The following is an 18,573-nucleotide window of genomic DNA, read 5'->3' on the forward strand; positions in this document are numbered from 1 at the left end:
ATGCAACCACAATTATTACTTTCTTCATCTATCTTCTAGTAAAATACTCCTTTCCTCCAATACACAAACAGCAAAAATGTTTGTTTTCATTCTTCTGAATTTTTCTACTTCTTTGCATGATCCTTTCTCTGCTCATAATAATTTCCCATGATTCTGATGAAGTGATCATTTTTGATGATAGAAGGTATTAGTTCCTTTCCTTACTATTAGACTCTGAAATTCCATAAATGCACTCCAGTTTTTTAGAATGTACTCTGGCAAGTGTGCCTAACAACTGCTGAGCATGTCATGTTTCAGATTTTGGAACAGTATATAGTTTTTGACTGCAGAAAAGGGTTGGGCCCAGGTAAAAAATAAATCTGCAATGTTCTATTTTATCCAAAGTATAATATTAGTTTTGGGAAATTGTATTAATCTGACCTAGAAATAGATTCTGAACAGCAAATATATGCTCTATTTTATTTCTAGTATGGAACAAGAGAAAATAGGGCTTTTTCTTTGAGCCCTACTATTGCCTAGAATTTATCAATTATTTCTTCACCATTTGGTGACTTTTTTGTCTTTAGAATTTTTACGTTCTTTATTAGATAATTGTGAACGTAACATATCCCAATATGGACCTGTTGCTCTACCAGTATTTTCATATCCTAGTTTTGAAACTCTTTTCACTAATTTAACTCTTTTGAAATTTGTAATATTAGAGAGTTAGCTGAAAGGTTACGTGACTTGCCTTGTATCACAAAGCCAGGATTTGAATGCAGGACTTCCCAAATTCTAGATCAGCCTTCTCCATTATTCCATGTTTTTCAGATTGCAATATTTTGGGAAGAATATCAATGGGAAACTCATCTTTCTAAAACAGCAAATAGAAATTAAGGTCCTTTCAATCATTCAAGCAACCAGTATTTATTTAGTACCTGCTATATGCCTGGTTCTGTGACTCTGGGCATATAAACATAGAAAGGAAGAGCAGTTGGAGGAGAGAGATCAGAAAAGAAGTCATTACTCTAAGTAATTCCTCCTTTGAGGTATGGAGTTTGAATTGAACTATTTTAGTATAAATGAGGGTTTTGTATGAAATCTAGATTGTCTAAAGAGAAAAGGAGTTCTTTTTTCAAGTGAAAAAAATATGTTTATTTACAAATGAATTTAATAGCTTTTAGTGGAAAAGATAAAGTGCAGTCTACTTGAGGGATAAGTGGTGAAAACATTTAAACATCATTCACCACATATATTCTTTCTTAATTATACACACAAAAGAGAACACCTTTATCCTAAAGAAATTCCTCTGGTTTTTTTATTTTTTATGAAACAAGTTGCCTTGTAGAAAGAGCATTTTTATACCCTTGATGGATGACCATAAGAAGTGTCATGGTATAATGGGAAGGCAGATTTGCAATCAGAGGAGCTGTAGCTCTGCCACTTTTTCTTAGTGTCACCTCAGTCAAATCATTTGACCTTCCTAGCCCCAATTCTTTCATTTATAAAATGAGGGTTTGAGTAAATGATCTCAGTTCCCTTCCAGCTCTAAATCTATAATCATTTGATTATCTGTCTTTTATTAAAACTATAAGGGCAGCTAGGTGGTGCAGTGGGTAGGGTGTTGAGTCTAGACTGCAAACCTGAATTTGCTTCCTGAGTGCAAACCTGGCCTCAGATTCTTACTAGCTAAATGACTTGGGCAAGTCATTTAATCCTTCTTGGTTCAGTTTCCTCATCTGTAAAATGAACTGGAAAAAGCAATGGCAAATCACTATCTTTGCCAAGAAAACCCCATATGGACTCATGAAGGATTGAAGACAACAGAAAAACAACTGAAAATTTAAAATATATCCTCCTAAAAGGAGACCATCTTAGCCCGTGCTTTATGAACATTAGAAAAATATATTTTGATATTTATTTTCTTTGTAACCCTATGCATTTAAAAACATTACCCTGAAAAGGGATCCACAGGTTTTATTAGACCACGAAAAGGGTCCAACTTCCCCCCCCCTTCTCTCTCTCTGTCTCTGTCTCTCTCTCTTTCTCTTTCTCCTCTCTCTCTGTCTCTCTCTTTCCCCCTCCCCTCTCTCTGTCTAACACACACACACACACACACACACACACACACACACACACACACACCAAGGAACTACTTGACCAATCTTATGTAGGCTTTGAGAATAGATGTGTTACTTTTGATACTGACAGGTTTTGCGGATTCATTCTAACATTAATCTTCTGTAATGGATACTGAAGCTAGGAACCAGATGGTCACTGTACTAAGCAAGAAGTCATATGTGCTGCATTGAGGTGAAAAACTGCAGCATAAGCTGAATAGGGGAATGGTCACCACAGTTACAATTACTGGGAATCCTACAAAATCAATAAAATAGCTGTTTTACTCTGAGGACTAATCTTGAGAAAAAGCTGCTGCTATATTAAATGAAGTAACAATTGTAAAAGCATTTAGCACAGTACCTGGCATATAGTAGGCTTTTACTAAGTGCTTATTCCACTCCGTTCCTTTATATTTGGGTTTATACTTTGGAGAATAAAACTACCTTTTTTTAGTAAAATCTAGTTTTATTCTTGGAATTTTGAGGAATTCATTGAGAACCATCATTTTTCTGAGAAACTAAAAATCACGTGATCTGAAAGCCAAAGCAGAAGGTACAACAATATAAAGAACAGCTTTTGCCCTTTGCCCCAGATAGTTTTGCCTTTTTGTATAGAGTTGGATATGACTGGAAAAAAAAACTAAATGAATGATTAAATAGGTACTTACCTCACATCCTTAACCCAGTGGTCCAGAACTCTGACTTCTACTATGAACCTTCCCTCACTTCACTTAATAGGTAGATAAATTGGACCAAGAATAGCAATCAACAAGCTCTATTAGTAATTGAATTTGTTTTTCTTGTATGTTCTCTTACAAATGAGTAGCTTTTTTGTAAAAACAACTTACCAAAATATTAGGGGGAAAGGTAGGTGAAATAACTCTGTTATATAATAGAGGTGCTTCAAGTTTTTTTCCTAATAGTATCAAGCCATTCTTGCTAATTTCTTCAAGAAGAGCTATAAAAATATCTCTTTTTATATGAAAAATTCTCAGTACCTATGAAAAATTCTTAGTATTTTAGATGAATCTCAGGAGATTAAGGTTCAAAAACATCTAGCATTTAAGACAAATGATATTGTTCTTCTAACTTTGCTTTGTTTTATAAAGCTATTAGTCAGAGAACTAAGATTTCCCATCACTAGGATAAATAAATATAATTTATTAATGATTATAACTGAAAAGAATATTAAATAATCTGAATGAATAACCTTACATTGAGAGTATCATACCAAGTGTCTAATCAGTCCCTTTTAGGGCAAGAGTCAGGGAAATTGGGGGTGGAAGGGAGACAGTGAGATTGAAAGAAAAATGGGTAGGAAATACAGAGAGAGATACTTTAATCATTAAAATCCTCTTTTTTTTTTTAATTTTAGTTGAACTAAACATAGCAAAAATGACCAAGCTAAAATACAAATTTATAGTTAGTGATCTAGAATAAATGTTTAAGTTTCAAACCAATTTATCTTCAGTTTCCTAATTAGAGGTTGAAAAGTAAAAGTGCATATCATTAGTACAAGAGTGGAGGAACTTGCATCTTATTTTATGAGCTTTGGCTCCTGGGTATTTCTTTAATTATTCAAGAAAATCAAGGAACTAGAACTTCATTTAGTATACCAGGAAAGAAATATCCAGTGAATGAAATACCCAAGTTGGTTTAAAAATAAGAAAATGGTCATATTCTTATTTTGTCATTTCTTATGAAATGCATCTCTATTTTTAGAGATGTATGTACCTGAACCAACCAATATCCCCATTGAGAAGACAAATCATCATGGAGAGAATGAATTGGAGGTACCAGTGTGGCCTACCCCTAGTGAAAATGACATCATCCATCTTCCCAGAGGTAAGTTGTAGGGTAGGTTGAGACAAATGGTATTTCAGAGGCAAAGGCATTTTTTACATGTGCCTCTCCAACTGTTCAGATTATCATTGTGACCCTTCTAGAATTAGTAATGCAAAATATAGGTAAGCATCCCTTGCTTACCATTGCCCATTACCATAGGAGATAAGAAATTCATGAATCGGCATCTATCAGTTATGGAGACAAAGGGGAATAAATGTAATCCTCCTCTTCTTTTATCCTTCTCTTTTTTCCTTCTTCCAATTTGGGACTGAATGTCAGGTCAGCTAGATGACTAGAGGAGCTAAGTTAAATGAGGAGGTCAAAGTTACAGCCTTCCAAATCAGTTCTGATACTTAAGCAATGGCAATGGACCTGGGGAACTAAGCCAAAAAGCAAAATAGGTTAAATGAAAGGTTTTTCCAGATCATTCTGATTGTTTTTGATGTACATTTTTTTCTTTAGCTTTTCATCGTGTTAAGTGATCAGCTAATGCTTTTCCTTTTAAGAACATGAATGTCAAGACGTATTTTTATTTAACTTTTAATTTTAAGTTATAATCAAGTTTTAATCATTCTCTTTAGCTGTGACCACAGAGTCAAAGAACGTGATGTCTAATTCCAGTTATTCCACTTTCTGCCAGTATTGTATGTGACGTTGCACAAGTCATTTCCCTTTTCTGGAAAAAAAAAAAGATATTGTACTATATAATTTATGAAGTTTTTTCTAGCTCAAAATTTTTTTATTTTCTTTGCCAAATTGGAACCATCATTTACTTGCCCAATGTTCATTCCATCTTTTTTTTAATACTCACCTCCCTCAGAATTTAGGATCTTACCCAAAAGGATTCACTTGATCTCTTAAATAGAAAGTTAGATTTTAATCATGTTGATAGCACACTGTTTTCATAATTAAGAACTAAAATGAGAACTAAAGCCCAGTTGTCTTCCCTGAGGCATATATCAAAGACATAATAGAGAACTTTCCAAGACTGTTTAAAATAGATAACTTGCTGACTACTTAGGATGATTAACTCGGGTACAATTTATATTCCCAAAAAAACTAAATACATTGCAAGAGGTAATGAAATCTGAGAAAAATCTAAAGAAACTGAGACTATAGGTCTCATAGCACCATGATTTTTAAAGACAATGATGGTGAAAGAGAAAAGTTGACTGGTGATGAATATCTAGTCAAAAAGATAGTATCTGAGAATGAAAATTTAAATTTCTGGACCATAGATTGAAAGTACAAGAATGGTAGATGAGCAGTCACAGAGATTAATAAGAATATATTTGTCAGGTGTCTTACAAACATAATCAAGACAACTTCAAACTAAAAAGTTTGGGAAAAGGAGAAAACAATCTACATATCCAAAATTAGAGAAGCTACAATGCAGAAATAATAACTATTGAGACACTTGGGGAGTGCAAAGAAAAGTTTCAGCCATAATCTTAAATGCAAAAAGTTTAGGCAACAAGAAAAATAATTTAGAAGCTTTAACCAAAAAAAGGCAAATTAGACCTTATTAGATATCACTAAGGTCAAGTGAGACAATATTCATGACTAGCATGTGGGTCTGGTATAATTAATTCAAAAGAAAGATGATAGTATTGTATGTTTAAAAAAAAAAAAAAAGTATCCGTAGGTGACGAAATCTAGGACCAAGAAGGGGGAAGCATTATAGAATGAATTTTGGGAGAAACAGAAGTCATCTAAACATCAGCACATACTACAGATCATCTGTACAGAAAGAGTAGGTAGATAAGGGAAGTTCAGGAAGTAGACATAATATAGTAATGATCAAACTTCTTATTGTTTCTTACACCTAAAATGGATAACCCCCATGTTTAGAAAACACTCTCCTTATTTCTATGTCTTAGGATCCTTGATTTCCTTTCAATATTCAGATCAAGTACCATCCTTCCTCCCCAAATTGACTTTGTAATTATTATTTAAACAAAAACATACATAGATGGTTAGCTACCTAAGGAATGGGACACCATGATTTTTATCTTTGCAGCCACAGTTCCTTTCACATGCTTAATAAATGCTTTTGATTGATGGTGATGAGGGACTTCAGTTATCTAAAACTTACTATACCTCTCAAGGAGCTGCGAATAACTTCCTGTCTTAACTCCATCCTTCAAAAATTGAGTGAATTTCATTCTGGATCTGATTCTGATTTTAAAAAAAGAAAACTGGTCAGCTAAAACTGAGGGAAATATTGTTGGGAAATGACCACTCCCTCCTAGAGTTTGTAATAATGAGAAGAACGCTGACCATAGGATATAGATTCTTGTTTTTCAGACAATCTAATGTCAGAGGATCCAGGGGAAGGATAAATATTATCCCATGGACCAAAAATCTACAGATAAAAAGATTTTGCCAAAAAAGGATGGAAACTGTAAAGAATGAAATTCTGAAGATGCAAAGGAAAACAATGGATTGTTGTCCAAAGAGACTGATGTGCACACACAAAGGAGGTCACCAACTTAGTTTGTTTTTTAATATATCATGTTGATAGCACAATATAAAATATACTCAAGAGCTGATAATAGGATGATTATAAATAATGGCATGATCCTATAAGAACACTGTCAGGACAGCCAAAACTCAAGATGAACCAGGAGCCTGGCAAGAAAAGTCAAAGATAACAAAAAGTGTTTTGGTTTTATTAAACCATATTGAAGAAAAGAGGATGATTAAAAAAGGAAAAGGACTTCTGCTATAAAATTGTGACACCCTGACAGTGGAGGGAAGACAAAGTTGCCTAACTTATTCTTATGATTTTGTTTTCTCTGTCTTGGAGTCCATCTTTTGAACTGGAGAGCCAGAACAAAAATGTGTAATAAGGAATTGATTCTCAAGTAAAGAAATTGTATGAGAATACTTATTTGACCTTGATAAATGACGCAGATAAACTGCATCCTCAGAGCTTGAAAGAATTGACAGGTGTTATTGCTGAACTACTGACAATCAGTGACATATGAAAAAATCACAAATTTGAAAGGGGGGGAAATGTTTTAGTCTCCAAAAAAAGAGAAGAGAATGTAATTTTCAGACTAAAGGCCAGTGATCTTGACTTCAGTTCCTCAGAAAATTCTATACTGCAAAATGAAAGAATTGATTAATGAACATCTTTAGGAAAAGATATGATTACAAAAAGCCAGACTGGCTTCATCAAGACCATGTTGTGACAAAATAATTTCATTTCCTTTTTTGAGAGGTTTATTAAATGAGGAGAAGTGGGGAATGCTGCAAAAACCATTTACCTAGACTTAATAAAGTTTTTTTGATAAAAGTATCTCTTGCCGTTCTTGCAGAAAAAAGAGATGAGCTAGGAAATAGTACAATTAAATGGATATGGAAGTTGTTACTTAATCATACTATAAAGGATCCATCTGAATCAGAAAGAAGGCCATAAAGGATCTGTGTTCAACCTTTTGCTTTTTAACATTTTTATTTGTCTTCAATAAATGCACTAGCAATTTCCTTCTGAAATCTGTAAATGGTATAAAGTTAGGATGAATAGAAAACATACTGAATGCTAATGTCAGGATCTGAAATGATCTTGACAGACTTGAAAAAATAATTAAGAAGGTTAAATTAAAAGTAGTAATAATTTAGATTTCAATTCAAGAAATTCACTTCACAAGTACAGTATTAGAGGAAGTATTATTATATGTTCATTTATCTGGGGGGAGGGGATCAGAGGATTTAATGAATCAAATGGTATGACAACCAAAAAAAGCTTAGGCTACGTTAAGAAATAGCTTTTAGAAATAAGGAGATGAGATTCCCACTGTAATTGTCCTATCAGAACACATCTGGAATATTGTGTTTAGTTCTGGATACCAGACTTTGGAAAAAAACATCGATGAACTAGAGAGTAATTAAAGTTGGGGAGCCTTGAATTTGTGGCAATGAGCTGAAGAAAGTGAGGATGTTTAACCTGAAGAATAGACTCGGGGTGCATGAGAACTGAATCCATGTACTTAAAAAACTTTTGTGTGTCATATAGTAATTAGACTTGTTTTGGCACTAGAGGGCATAAGTAAAAAGAATGAGCAGGAATGGGTAGAATAGAAGTTTCTGAAAAGCAAATTTAATCTTTATATCTGGAAAAAAAAAAACTTCCAAATAGCTAAGCAGTAGTAGTATAGATGATTTCAGAAGTCTTCAGATATGCTTTCATAGATGATGTGGACTGAATGGGTGTTTCCTTTTAATATTGAAATCATTATTCCATGAAAGTTGTTTATAATGAAAGTTAGATAGCCCTCCAAAACTGGATTGGGATTTAGCTAACTCATGTATCTTTTTTTTTTTCAGACATGGGTCACCTTCAGGTGGAGTACAGAGATGGTAATGGGCCACATCTAAGTGAAGATACTTCTCTTGCATCCTTTGCCTGGGTTGTAGGAATAATGGGAGTCCTGGGTCTTATAGGAGTATTCCTATTTCTAAATCAGAAGAAACAATGGATACCAGTGCTCTGTTGGTATCGAACACCAACTAAGGTAGAACATTGAATTTTTATTATTTTGAGTTATGAAATTAGGAAAACATTCAAATTTTATACGTTAGAATTATTTAATGGAACTATAAATATCAGATAGCTAGTAATTTCATACTGCTAGTTCCATGTTATTGATGAAAATGTTCCTAATCTTCCATTAATTTAATGAACTCTGACCTTTTAAATATCCAATCTCTTCAACTGACCTTAAGGTTTTCAAAGAATCAACTGATATTGCCTTATTCATAAGACACAGATTATAACTATTATGGAAAGCTAAATATGACTTGATTATCATGGGTGAGGCAAGAGTGAAACTGAGTAAGAATGAAAATATCCAGAAAAGGGGACAAAAGTGTATAAGATGGCTGAGGAAAAAAAAGTGGTGAAAAAGAAAAAAGGACAATGAAAAGTGAATAATATCAATGGCTGACATATTACTATAGCTTTATAATTTGCAAAGAGCCTTACATAAGTAATCTGATTTGAGTCTCACAGGAGTGCTGTGAAATAAGTGGTACAAATGATATCTCCACTTTACAAATGAGGAAACAGACCCAGAGGCATAGAGTGACTTACCAAAATCATACAGTTAGCATAGGCAGGCCTGAAACTTCACCTTTCTGACTCGGAGTTCAGTGCATTCCCTTTATTGGCTCTTGAAATAGTGGGAAAATAACATGGAGTAGGAAAAAGAGTGAATATCACCAAATGAAGGTTGAATATTAATCTTCCACTATTGATTGAGAGGGCAGACATTATCAAGCTGCTCAACCTTCACAGAGGCATTTTGATTATGCCTGCTGTGGACAGAATAGAAGGTTGTCACCTGTCACCAAGCAAAATGTTCTCTATAGCTGGATTCCAGGTAGCATATTATCTCAAAGCTGAAAACATCAGCTAATCCAACTTGCCACCCAAATCAGGAATAGCTTCTATATCAGCCCAAAGCAGTTGTCATCCAGACTATATTTGAATGTATAGTTCCAAAATTGGATTGATAGAATATTTATTAAGCACTATGAACCAGCCATTGTGATAAGGCCTGGGGGATAAAGTTACTACCAAGCAAGACAATTCCTATCCTAAAACAGATTAAATTTTAATAGAGGAACACAACACATAAAGAAGTGCTGGAAAGCACAAGAGACATACACATGTATGATGACATAAGTTAATTTGCATTAGGTAAATTGGAAAGAGGATTTGACAATAATTAGATACTTCATTTGCCTTTCTTCTTGGCACCAGTGGTCAGGAAGTGAAGTACTGTTTCTGGTAAGATAAGGCCAAAGCCCATAAATCAAGGGTGGTTCAAGAGTGGACTCTACATTTCTAGAGAATTCTAGTTTTGTTTTGTTTTGTTTAAGAGCTTCTTTATTATTTTCAGACATTGGTTATTTCCTGAAGAAAAAGGAGTCCAAAATAACACTTAAGTTGCAAGCCTGGGGGACAGGGAGGACGGCGGTGCCCTCAAAAATAATAGGGAAGAGGAGGGGGAATATTTTTAGGGGGAATGATAATGACTTTAGTTTAGACATGCTGAGTATAAGAAGTTTACTGAACATCCAGTTCAAGATGCACAATATACACTTCAAAATATGAGTCTGGAAGGGGTAAGGATATTTGAGAATCACCTTTTCAGAGGAACACTGAGATAGGTAGGAAGAACAATGTGAACACTGAGAAAGAAGAGTATTGAGAAGGAAAGGGTCATTGGCAGTGTAAAGAAAAGTGACAATTGACAAAAGACCATTTGATTTGGCAATCAAGAGATTGTTAGTGACCTTGGATAGAGCTAAATACCTCAGATTCCGTCATCATATGCTGTCCAAGCCTCTATCATCCTAGTCTTCCCCTAAACATGTTTTAATCTGTCCTTAAAGTGTGACACCACCAGGAAGAGAATGGTGTACCATCTCATCCTTTTGGCTGGGTCAAAGTATTATTATACTGCTTTATTTGGAGACTGACAGATGATACTAATTTTGTAGGTTGTAGACTGGCTAGGGGATTAACTAATTTCATTTATTTTTCTTTCTCTCTTTTTAGCCTTCTTCCCTAAACAATCAGCTGGTGTATGTGGACTGCAAGAAAGGAACCATGGTTCAGGTGGATAGTTCTCAGAGAATGCTAAGAATTGCTGACCCAGATGCAAGATTTAGTGGCTTCTACAGCATGCAAAAACAGAACAACCTTCAGGCAGATAATTTCTATCAGACAGTGTGAAGAACTATACCCTCGGTGAGGTTTAAAAAAAAAAAAAAAGACAGAAAAAGACTAAATCTGCTATAACTTAGAATTTGTGCACTTGCTTAGTGGGTTGTATTGGATTTGTGACTTCATGTACAGCTCTAAGACCTTCCCGGGATGGGCTTTGTCTACAGCGAGGTGCCAGAACAAGCATTCCCACTTTTCCTCATGATAACTGACCAAGTGTTTTCTTAGAACCAAAGTTTTCAAAAGTTGCTAAGATATATTTGCTTGTAATATAGCTGTAGAAATATTGGGGGAGGGGGGTGGGAGCATTGAGTTGGGGAAGTGGGTGGGAGGGTTGTGTTGGGAAGACAGATTGGTCAGCTTGGCTTGGGGAGAAACCCGGTAAAAATAAAACCAGTCAAATGGCCGAGCATCGGGAGGATTGTTTTTTCTCATTGTTCTTAAAGCTACAAATTGGTTGCAACAAAGCCTAGCCTAAGTGAAAGATGAGAAAAAGGGTCTCACGATTCAGCTGCTGTAACCACTTCAGAACGACGACACTCGGAGACAAAAGCCTTTAACAGCCACCACCCTGGGTGTCCTGTAGCCACAGGTTCTTCTAATACAATCAGAATGTGCAGTAGGCAGTGAGAAAGCCAGGGAGATGGGTTAGCAAGATCTCTCAGATGCGGGTTATTAAGGATGTGTACAGTTATTCCTTGTGCTGCTTTTATTGTCTTCTTCCAAGCCAATCAGCCAGTTACTGGCAGAGTTAGCAAATGAATGAGACTAAAGTCATTTCTTGATATGAGCACTGGAGCTTTTCTTATGACAGTCTAGAAGGAAGGAAAGGGCAAAGAACGCCAAGGCATTTCCAGGGGCTTGTCCATTTGTTTGTTGTTGCTTTGTTCTGTTCTGTTGTGTTGGTTGTTCATAGTTTCAAAATATAAAAAAAGGTTAGTTTTTGTTGAAGCTCTAGCTTAAAAGGAAACAGGTTGTTTTGTGTTGGTTTTTGTTTTTTGTTTTTGTTGTGTTTTTTTTTAAGGAAAAAAAGACTGTTTTAGGATTTTTCCTTATTATTTACTGGTTCTACAAAATAGAAACTACTTCCATGCTAGGAAGCAGCTTAATTTTAATTGTATATTATTCAAGCACCTTTGTTGAAGCTCAGAAAAAAAAAATTATGCCTCTTTAAACTTTAGCAATTATAGGAATATTTATGTAAATATCTTAAGCTTCAAAAAAAACAAGAGTATTTGTGTGCATGTGTATATTTATATATATATACATATATATTTATACACATACAATTTATGTTTTCCTGTTGAATGTATTTTTATGAGATTTTAACCAGAGCAAAGATAGATTAAATAGGCATTCCATACCAATGCTTTTAATCACTTATAAACTTTTAAAAAAACAAAGAAAAGATCTCACTCTAACTACAGTTTAATTTGAAAGTGAGGAGGGTGTGTGTGCTTGTGTGTAAATATATATATATATATATATATATATATATATATATATATATATACACACACATTCACACATGTAAGTGTGTTTGTGCACACAAGAAAGTATGCATGTGCACACATTTTTAGCAGTCAGTCATCAATGCTCTTGCTATGGAGAAGGGTGTTCTTTCACTTTTTTTCCTCCTTTGGTATTGGTTTTCATTGTACTCATTGGCTAGAGACACTGATGGCAATTTACATGCAGCACTAATCAGCTCCTGGATTTTTTTTCTTCAAACAATTGTTTGAAACAACTACTGGAATATTGTCCACAGTAAGCTGGAAGTTTGTTGTAGTTTGCCTCAATTATAACTCTGACTGTATACTATAGTGTTAATTTTTCAAACAGCTCTTAGCACTTTTATATTAATTACCCATTTGTGCATTGACTTTTCTTTTACAAATGCTTATTGTGAAAGACACAGATACCCAGTATGCTTAATGTGAAAAGAAAATGTGTTCTGTTTTGTAAAGGAACTTTCAAGTATTGTTGTAAATACTTGAACAGAGGTTGCTGAACTTTAAAACAAATAATTAATTTATTATTATAATGACCTAATTTATTAATCTGAAGAATAACCATTTTTTGTTTTAGAATATCAAAAAGGTGTTCTAGCTGTTTGCATCAAAGAAAAAAAGATTTATTATCAAGGGGCAATATTTTTTTCTGTTTCCAAAACAAAATTTGTTAGAAATATGATATTACAGAAACAGATTTACATCTGCCTAATTACTACAAATTTTGTTGACAATTAATCCATTCCTGGCATTTAAAAAAAATTTTATCCAAAAATTGTAAATGCTTGCTTTTGTTTTACAATCACGGTCATATTCTGAAAATACTAACAGGATATAGGACATGGTGTAAATTTTGTTATTATTATTTTTAAAGATATGATTTATCCTGAGTGCTGTATCATTACTCTTTTACTTTTTGGTTCCTGTTGTGCTCTTGTAAAAAAAGAAATACAAATAAGATTTCCTGAAAAATAAAATAGATATGTGGCACTTGGAGTGCACTGCAGTTCTACAGTTTGTTTCCTTTTCTTCAAAAAGCAAAACTGTAAGGTGGTTCTTTGTGATTTGGTTCCTAACAGCAAATAAACATTTTGAATCTAAAAGATGCTCTATGGTTTTCAATAGAATACACCATCTATTGGTAAGAGTTATTTCTCATTCTATTTAAATGCAGTCTATGCTGTGAAATTATTGGGATAAAAGACTCCCTTGCACACCCTTCACATTCCCCCCCTCCAAAAATCTTTTCTCCCAGAATTCATGCTTTTGCCAAATAAAACTGTATAACTGGGTTCCCCTACAAATGGTAGGGAAAATTGGGCTAAAATTACAACCCTTGAGGTACCTGTTCCTACAAAAAAATACTGTCCTCATGGAATACTACAGTCTGCTGATCTAGTATTTGGTCAGTAAGTAGGATACATCCAGTATTTAATATAAACATTTTAACAATCATAAACTCAGATTCTATAGGCTCATGATAAGAAACAGTATAAGTGGACAGGAAGTTTTATGCTAAGAAATCCTTCACTTTAATGATCTACAGTATCCATGAAGTCTCTCTGAAAATTAATCCATAATGGGATCATGTGTGGCCATGTGGGCAGGAAACATTTCAGATCACTTTGTGCATCAATATAACCACAGACAAACATTTCACCTTTAGAAAAAAGAATAGCTGTTGACTTCCAAAATTCAAGTTTTTGACTTCTAATTAAGGCTTCACTAATTTGGAATGTTAAAAACTTCAGTTGAACCTCAATCAAGTTTTCTATGAAGATAAATAAGGTGAGTTTAGTCCACTTAAAAGAGCATATTGTTAATTTTTATCACTTTAAAAGCACCCATTTAGAAATGGTAGTTTAAGGGCACAGAATCAGCAGAACTTGAAAATTGGAAGGAACCTCAAACACCATCTAATCCAACTTGTGTCTGAGCAATCACACTTCTTTTAAAATGCTCAAAAAGCAGTCATGTAGCATTTTCTTAAATACTTCTAGTGAGAGAGAATATGCTCTCTCCCAAGGGAATCCATTCCACTGATGGATAGCTCTGTCAGGAAGGTATTTCTTCTTACCACAAGCCTAACTGTATTCCTTTTTAAAATCCATCTATGGCTTCCATACCTGCCCCTTAGAACCAAACAGAAGAAAAGGAAGGAAAACCTAGACCAAGAAAACAATGAGTACAAGTTCTTAGGGACAAGCACAAGTTCTTGGTTTTTGAAGTAATTAGACTGATGAAAGAAGAAGGATTTGACTGATCTCCCTTTCATTTTTTGCTTCCCTCCTTCCTTCTTTCCTTTCTTCCTCCCTACTCCCTCTCTCTCTGAGGCAGTTGGATTAAGTGACTTGCCCAGGGTCACACACAGCTAGGAAGTGGCCAGATTGGAACTCAGTTCCTCCTGACTTCAGGACTAGTGCGTGCTCCTGCTCTAGGTATTATTAAACTGCATTTCTTTTAAAGTAGAATTGAGAGATTTTGATTATATTGTGCTGCCCAATTAATTTGATTAAGTTGGTGAAAGCATGACTATAGATCAAAAAGAAAGTCATCCTTTTCACTCTACTTCACTGGCTTATGTGCCTATCCCATCCCTACATAGAGGCCTTTTTTCTCTCCACTCCCTCGGTAATTTTATCAACTCCAATAAGCTCAACTATCATCTTTATTCAGAAAACTCCCAGATTTATATGTCCAATTGTGACCTGTCTCCTGAATTCTAAACCAACATGGCCAACTATTGGATATATTTCCAAATTGTATGCCCATAGCATTCTAATTTAATATATCCAAAATACTTAAAATCTTCCAAAAATTTTAATGCCTACTTTAAAATTTAATATTTAAATACTTAAAATCACTTTAAAAAAATTCTTTCCTCTTCCCAACTTCATTAGTATATTAAAAACCTTTCAGTCACACATCTTCACAACTTGGAAGCTATCCCTGACTCTTGCTTTTCTCTCACCCCTCATTTTCAATCAATTGTTTTGATTGAATCAAATCAAATCAATCAATCAAAGTGTTTTCATTTGCAGATTTCCGTCTTTAATATCTATTCCCTTATATTCATTCACATGGCCAGCATCACAGTTCATATTTTCACTTCCTTTAACCTAACTCTTGCCAGTAGTCTCTTCCTTCTTTGACTTATCCTCTAGAAAACTGCCAGATTGATATATTTAACGGCCAGGACCTTGTCACTCCAAAAAGCTCCAACGGCTCCCTCTTGCCTACCCTAAGTTCAACTCTTAAATTTTTACAATCTGGCTCCAACCCTACCTTTCCAGAATTACTTTTATATTATGCTCCCTCACACATTTTACAGTCCAAACTGATATACTTATTCTGCCCCATAGATGTAACTCATTAATTATGAGATGTTATCTCATAACATAATAATAAGATATCTCCTATGCTTATATATACCCCTTTCTTACTGCCCCTCACAGGATCCTTACCTTCCTTTAAACTTCAGAATTTGTTAATGCCTTCCTTCCAAGCAAAACTATTTTGTATCTATTCTGCAGCTTTCTTGTGTTCATGTCCTCCAGGGAACAAAAATTTCTTCAGAGCATAGCTGTTTTATGTCTGTTTTTAAATCTCAAGTTCCTAACACAGTGCCTAATACATACTAGGCACTTAATATATGCTGGTTGAATGAATGAAATTCAATATAAAGTGACCTCTAATATCCAAACCACTAAAACAGGATGAGCAATCCAGAATCAACTCTATCAGGTATCAATATATGCTATCATAAACATGAAAATGCCATACCTATAACATGGTGTCATGTACACATAAAAGTATTGTATGTAATCCTAAGAAATGAGGAAGATTTCTATGACAGCTCTCTTGAAGTTGCTATGGTCTCTTAACTTTCTTGTTGTGTGGAATTCTTCAGGTTAAAGCTCTAAATTCTACAGGGTAAATTAGTAAAAATAAGTTACTGAAACATTAAAGGAAATCTCTTCAGGAAGCCTGAATTTAAAATTTCAGAATAAGACATTTGAAGATATTTTATGATAACTGATTTTTTAAACATTTATTACATGACATTGGCTTGATCAGACTGGCAAACATGTTGTCTGAATTATCCATGATAATTCCATGAGTAGAATTAATGCTTTAAGAAAATATGACTATAAATACCACCATACTACACTGGAAGAGACAAGGACAATACTGTAGTATAGCATTTCTCCAGCACCACAAAGGATAAGAACTCCTCTTAAAGTGCATTTCCAAACAATTCAAATAGAATTACATGGAATAAAATATTTAAAAGTGATATTGGAAGTGAATGGCTATTAAATATTAAAAATAAACCACTGGTTAAAAACAAATAGCAAACTATACAATTATCTTCAATAGCATGATGATTATTTGCATTCACCAATAGTAACTAAAAGGAAAGCAAAGCCTGCTTTTAGTTCCTTAAAAGCAATGCAAGCTCTGTAAGATTCAATCTATATACAATACTGGTAGCTAATATTCTAATTTTCTTATTTAAAAAAAATCAGTGTTCGTGCTATCACTGGAGAACACAGATTATATTTCTCAACACTTGAGGCTTGATTTTTCAGTGCAGTTAATGTCTAGAAACCAATAAAAACTCAGTCTTAATATACAAATGGGAACTGCACAATTAATGTTATTCTGCCTTCCTCAAGGCAAAGGGATAGTTTATGACTGTTAATAGATTAACAAAAATGAAAATAATGGTCATGATTCAAAATTTTTCTTGGTTCAAAACAAGGTATGAGTGGAGCCATTGCCTATTAATACTGAAGTTTATCATCATGTGCTCGAGTGCTTCAGTTTCCATCGCTGGGAGGTAAATACAGGCAAGGTTGTGAGATAATGCTAACAGTATATTTAGCTTGTTGTCCAAGGAAGGTGAACTGCTTGCTCCTCTATGTAGGGCACAGAACTGAAAAAATAAAAATAAAGAATATAACTAAGTAGATATAAGAATACAGAAATATTGGGTTCTATTCTTACAACTAAAATGATCACTCCTCCAATCTACAGAGCAAAGTGAAACAATTTCATAGGGCTATATCCCACGTTGAAAAGTTACATCAAAACACATTAATCAGACTTTTCCAGAAATGAGTAACCTAAAGGCCATGTCTCATTTGTCACCATTAGAAGGAAGCGACTATAATTTCAACCTTATACTGCAAAGCATATCAAAAAAGCAAAGGACGTGTAGTATGTACTAGTAGTATGTAGTAAAAGAAGGATGCAATATTTCTGCCAACATTTCTCCCGTAAAGGAATAATATGGCAGCAGCCATCCCTCCTGACCTTCCTGCCTTCGGCCCTCTTGGATGACAGAACCGACCATGGGAACAAGTAAGCAGAGGTGGGGAAGAACCGCTTAACTGGCCCATGCTTTTTCTATTCCTCCCTCCAGGTCACCTGCACAACTAACTGAGGCACCTTCATATCCTCATTGGAATCTTCTTTCACTCTCAGCTTTACTTTAAGACTAGATGAGTGTTTAGCTTCACAAGCTACATTTATCAATACCATTTAACAATCTAAGAACAAACCAATGAAGAAGAAGAGCTCCCCTCCTCATTTTCCCTATCCCAGCTGGCAAAGTACTCCCCAACTGGTCCTCATGGAGGCAAACATTGAAGCAGGGGTAAATATTATGAGTGGAAAAGTACCGCTTAATCATCTCAAACCAATCCACCCACCCCCACCTCCACTGTACAACCTTTACAGTATTCTTTATTTCTTTTCCTTATTTTTGCTTGACTATATAATTACTTGTAGTCAAGTAGCTTGTAGCTTCTTTTTCCACCCAGTCCTTGCAGAGAGCAAATGCAAAACCAATATACATGCACAAACATCTTATCAAAGGCAATTGCAGTGATTAAGAAAATATAGGATAAGAGGTAGAAGCCAGTCACTTGAGCAGGAAGGATGCAAAAAATTGAGAAATGGTTTCACTGAACCATGCAGTATAGGTGAAATTTATAGTACTACATTTTCAAGTACTAATAGTTTTGAAAATTATTACATCCCCCCTCCCCCAACGCACTGCACTATTCTGATCAAAAAACTTTCTTTTCAGTCAAATGTTAAAATTTAGAAACTTACTTATTAGCTCATTCTACTATTATCCTTCATAGCAGTATGGAACTACTTTAATTAGAATGTAAGACATGTTCTTTATACTCTTCTCATTCCTGTATCACATCAATAAGACACAAACCTCAGAAAAATCCAGCTTTCATACCAATGCTAGCAGAACACAAAAGCAAACAAAGATGTCAGGTATAAAAATAATTCTGAATTTTTAAAAATCCTGCATCAGAAAAAGATAGTATTATAGGATTAGCATGTTGAATCAGTT

The 18,573-nt window shown here is 34.4% G+C and overlaps 2 protein-coding genes across 6 annotated transcripts in view; one reads left to right on the plus strand and one right to left on the minus strand.

Moving 5' to 3' along the window:
• Nucleotides 1-13,203, plus strand: part of CRIM1 (cysteine rich transmembrane BMP regulator 1) — a 223,389-nt gene extending 210,186 nt beyond the window's left edge. For all 3 annotated transcript variants that reach the window (XM_031951261.1, XM_031951263.1, XM_031951262.1), the window contains 3 exons: nt 3,822-3,944; nt 8,277-8,464; nt 10,516-13,203. In XM_031951261.1, coding sequence (XP_031807121.1) covers nt 3,822-3,944; nt 8,277-8,464; nt 10,516-10,692 — 488 coding nt within the window. In that variant the 3' untranslated portion in view covers nt 10,693-13,203. The remainder of the gene's footprint in view (nt 1-3,821; nt 3,945-8,276; nt 8,465-10,515) is intronic.
• A 1,617-nt stretch (nt 13,204-14,820) lies between these two features.
• The window catches only part of FEZ2 (fasciculation and elongation protein zeta 2), a 46,843-nt gene continuing 43,090 nt past the window's right edge, over nt 14,821-18,573 (minus strand). For 2 of the 3 annotated variants that reach the window (XM_012539864.3, XM_023494619.2), the window contains one exon: nt 14,821-17,133. In XM_012539864.3, the coding sequence (XP_012395318.1) occupies nt 17,117-17,133 (17 nt within the window). In that variant the 3' untranslated portion in view covers nt 14,821-17,116. The other variant, XM_031951264.1, reaches the window with a different exon arrangement.

This window comes from Sarcophilus harrisii, chromosome 2, assembly GCF_902635505.1.
Source record: "Sarcophilus harrisii chromosome 2, mSarHar1.11, whole genome shotgun sequence".
NCBI lineage: Eukaryota > Metazoa > Chordata > Mammalia > Dasyuromorphia > Dasyuridae > Sarcophilus > Sarcophilus harrisii.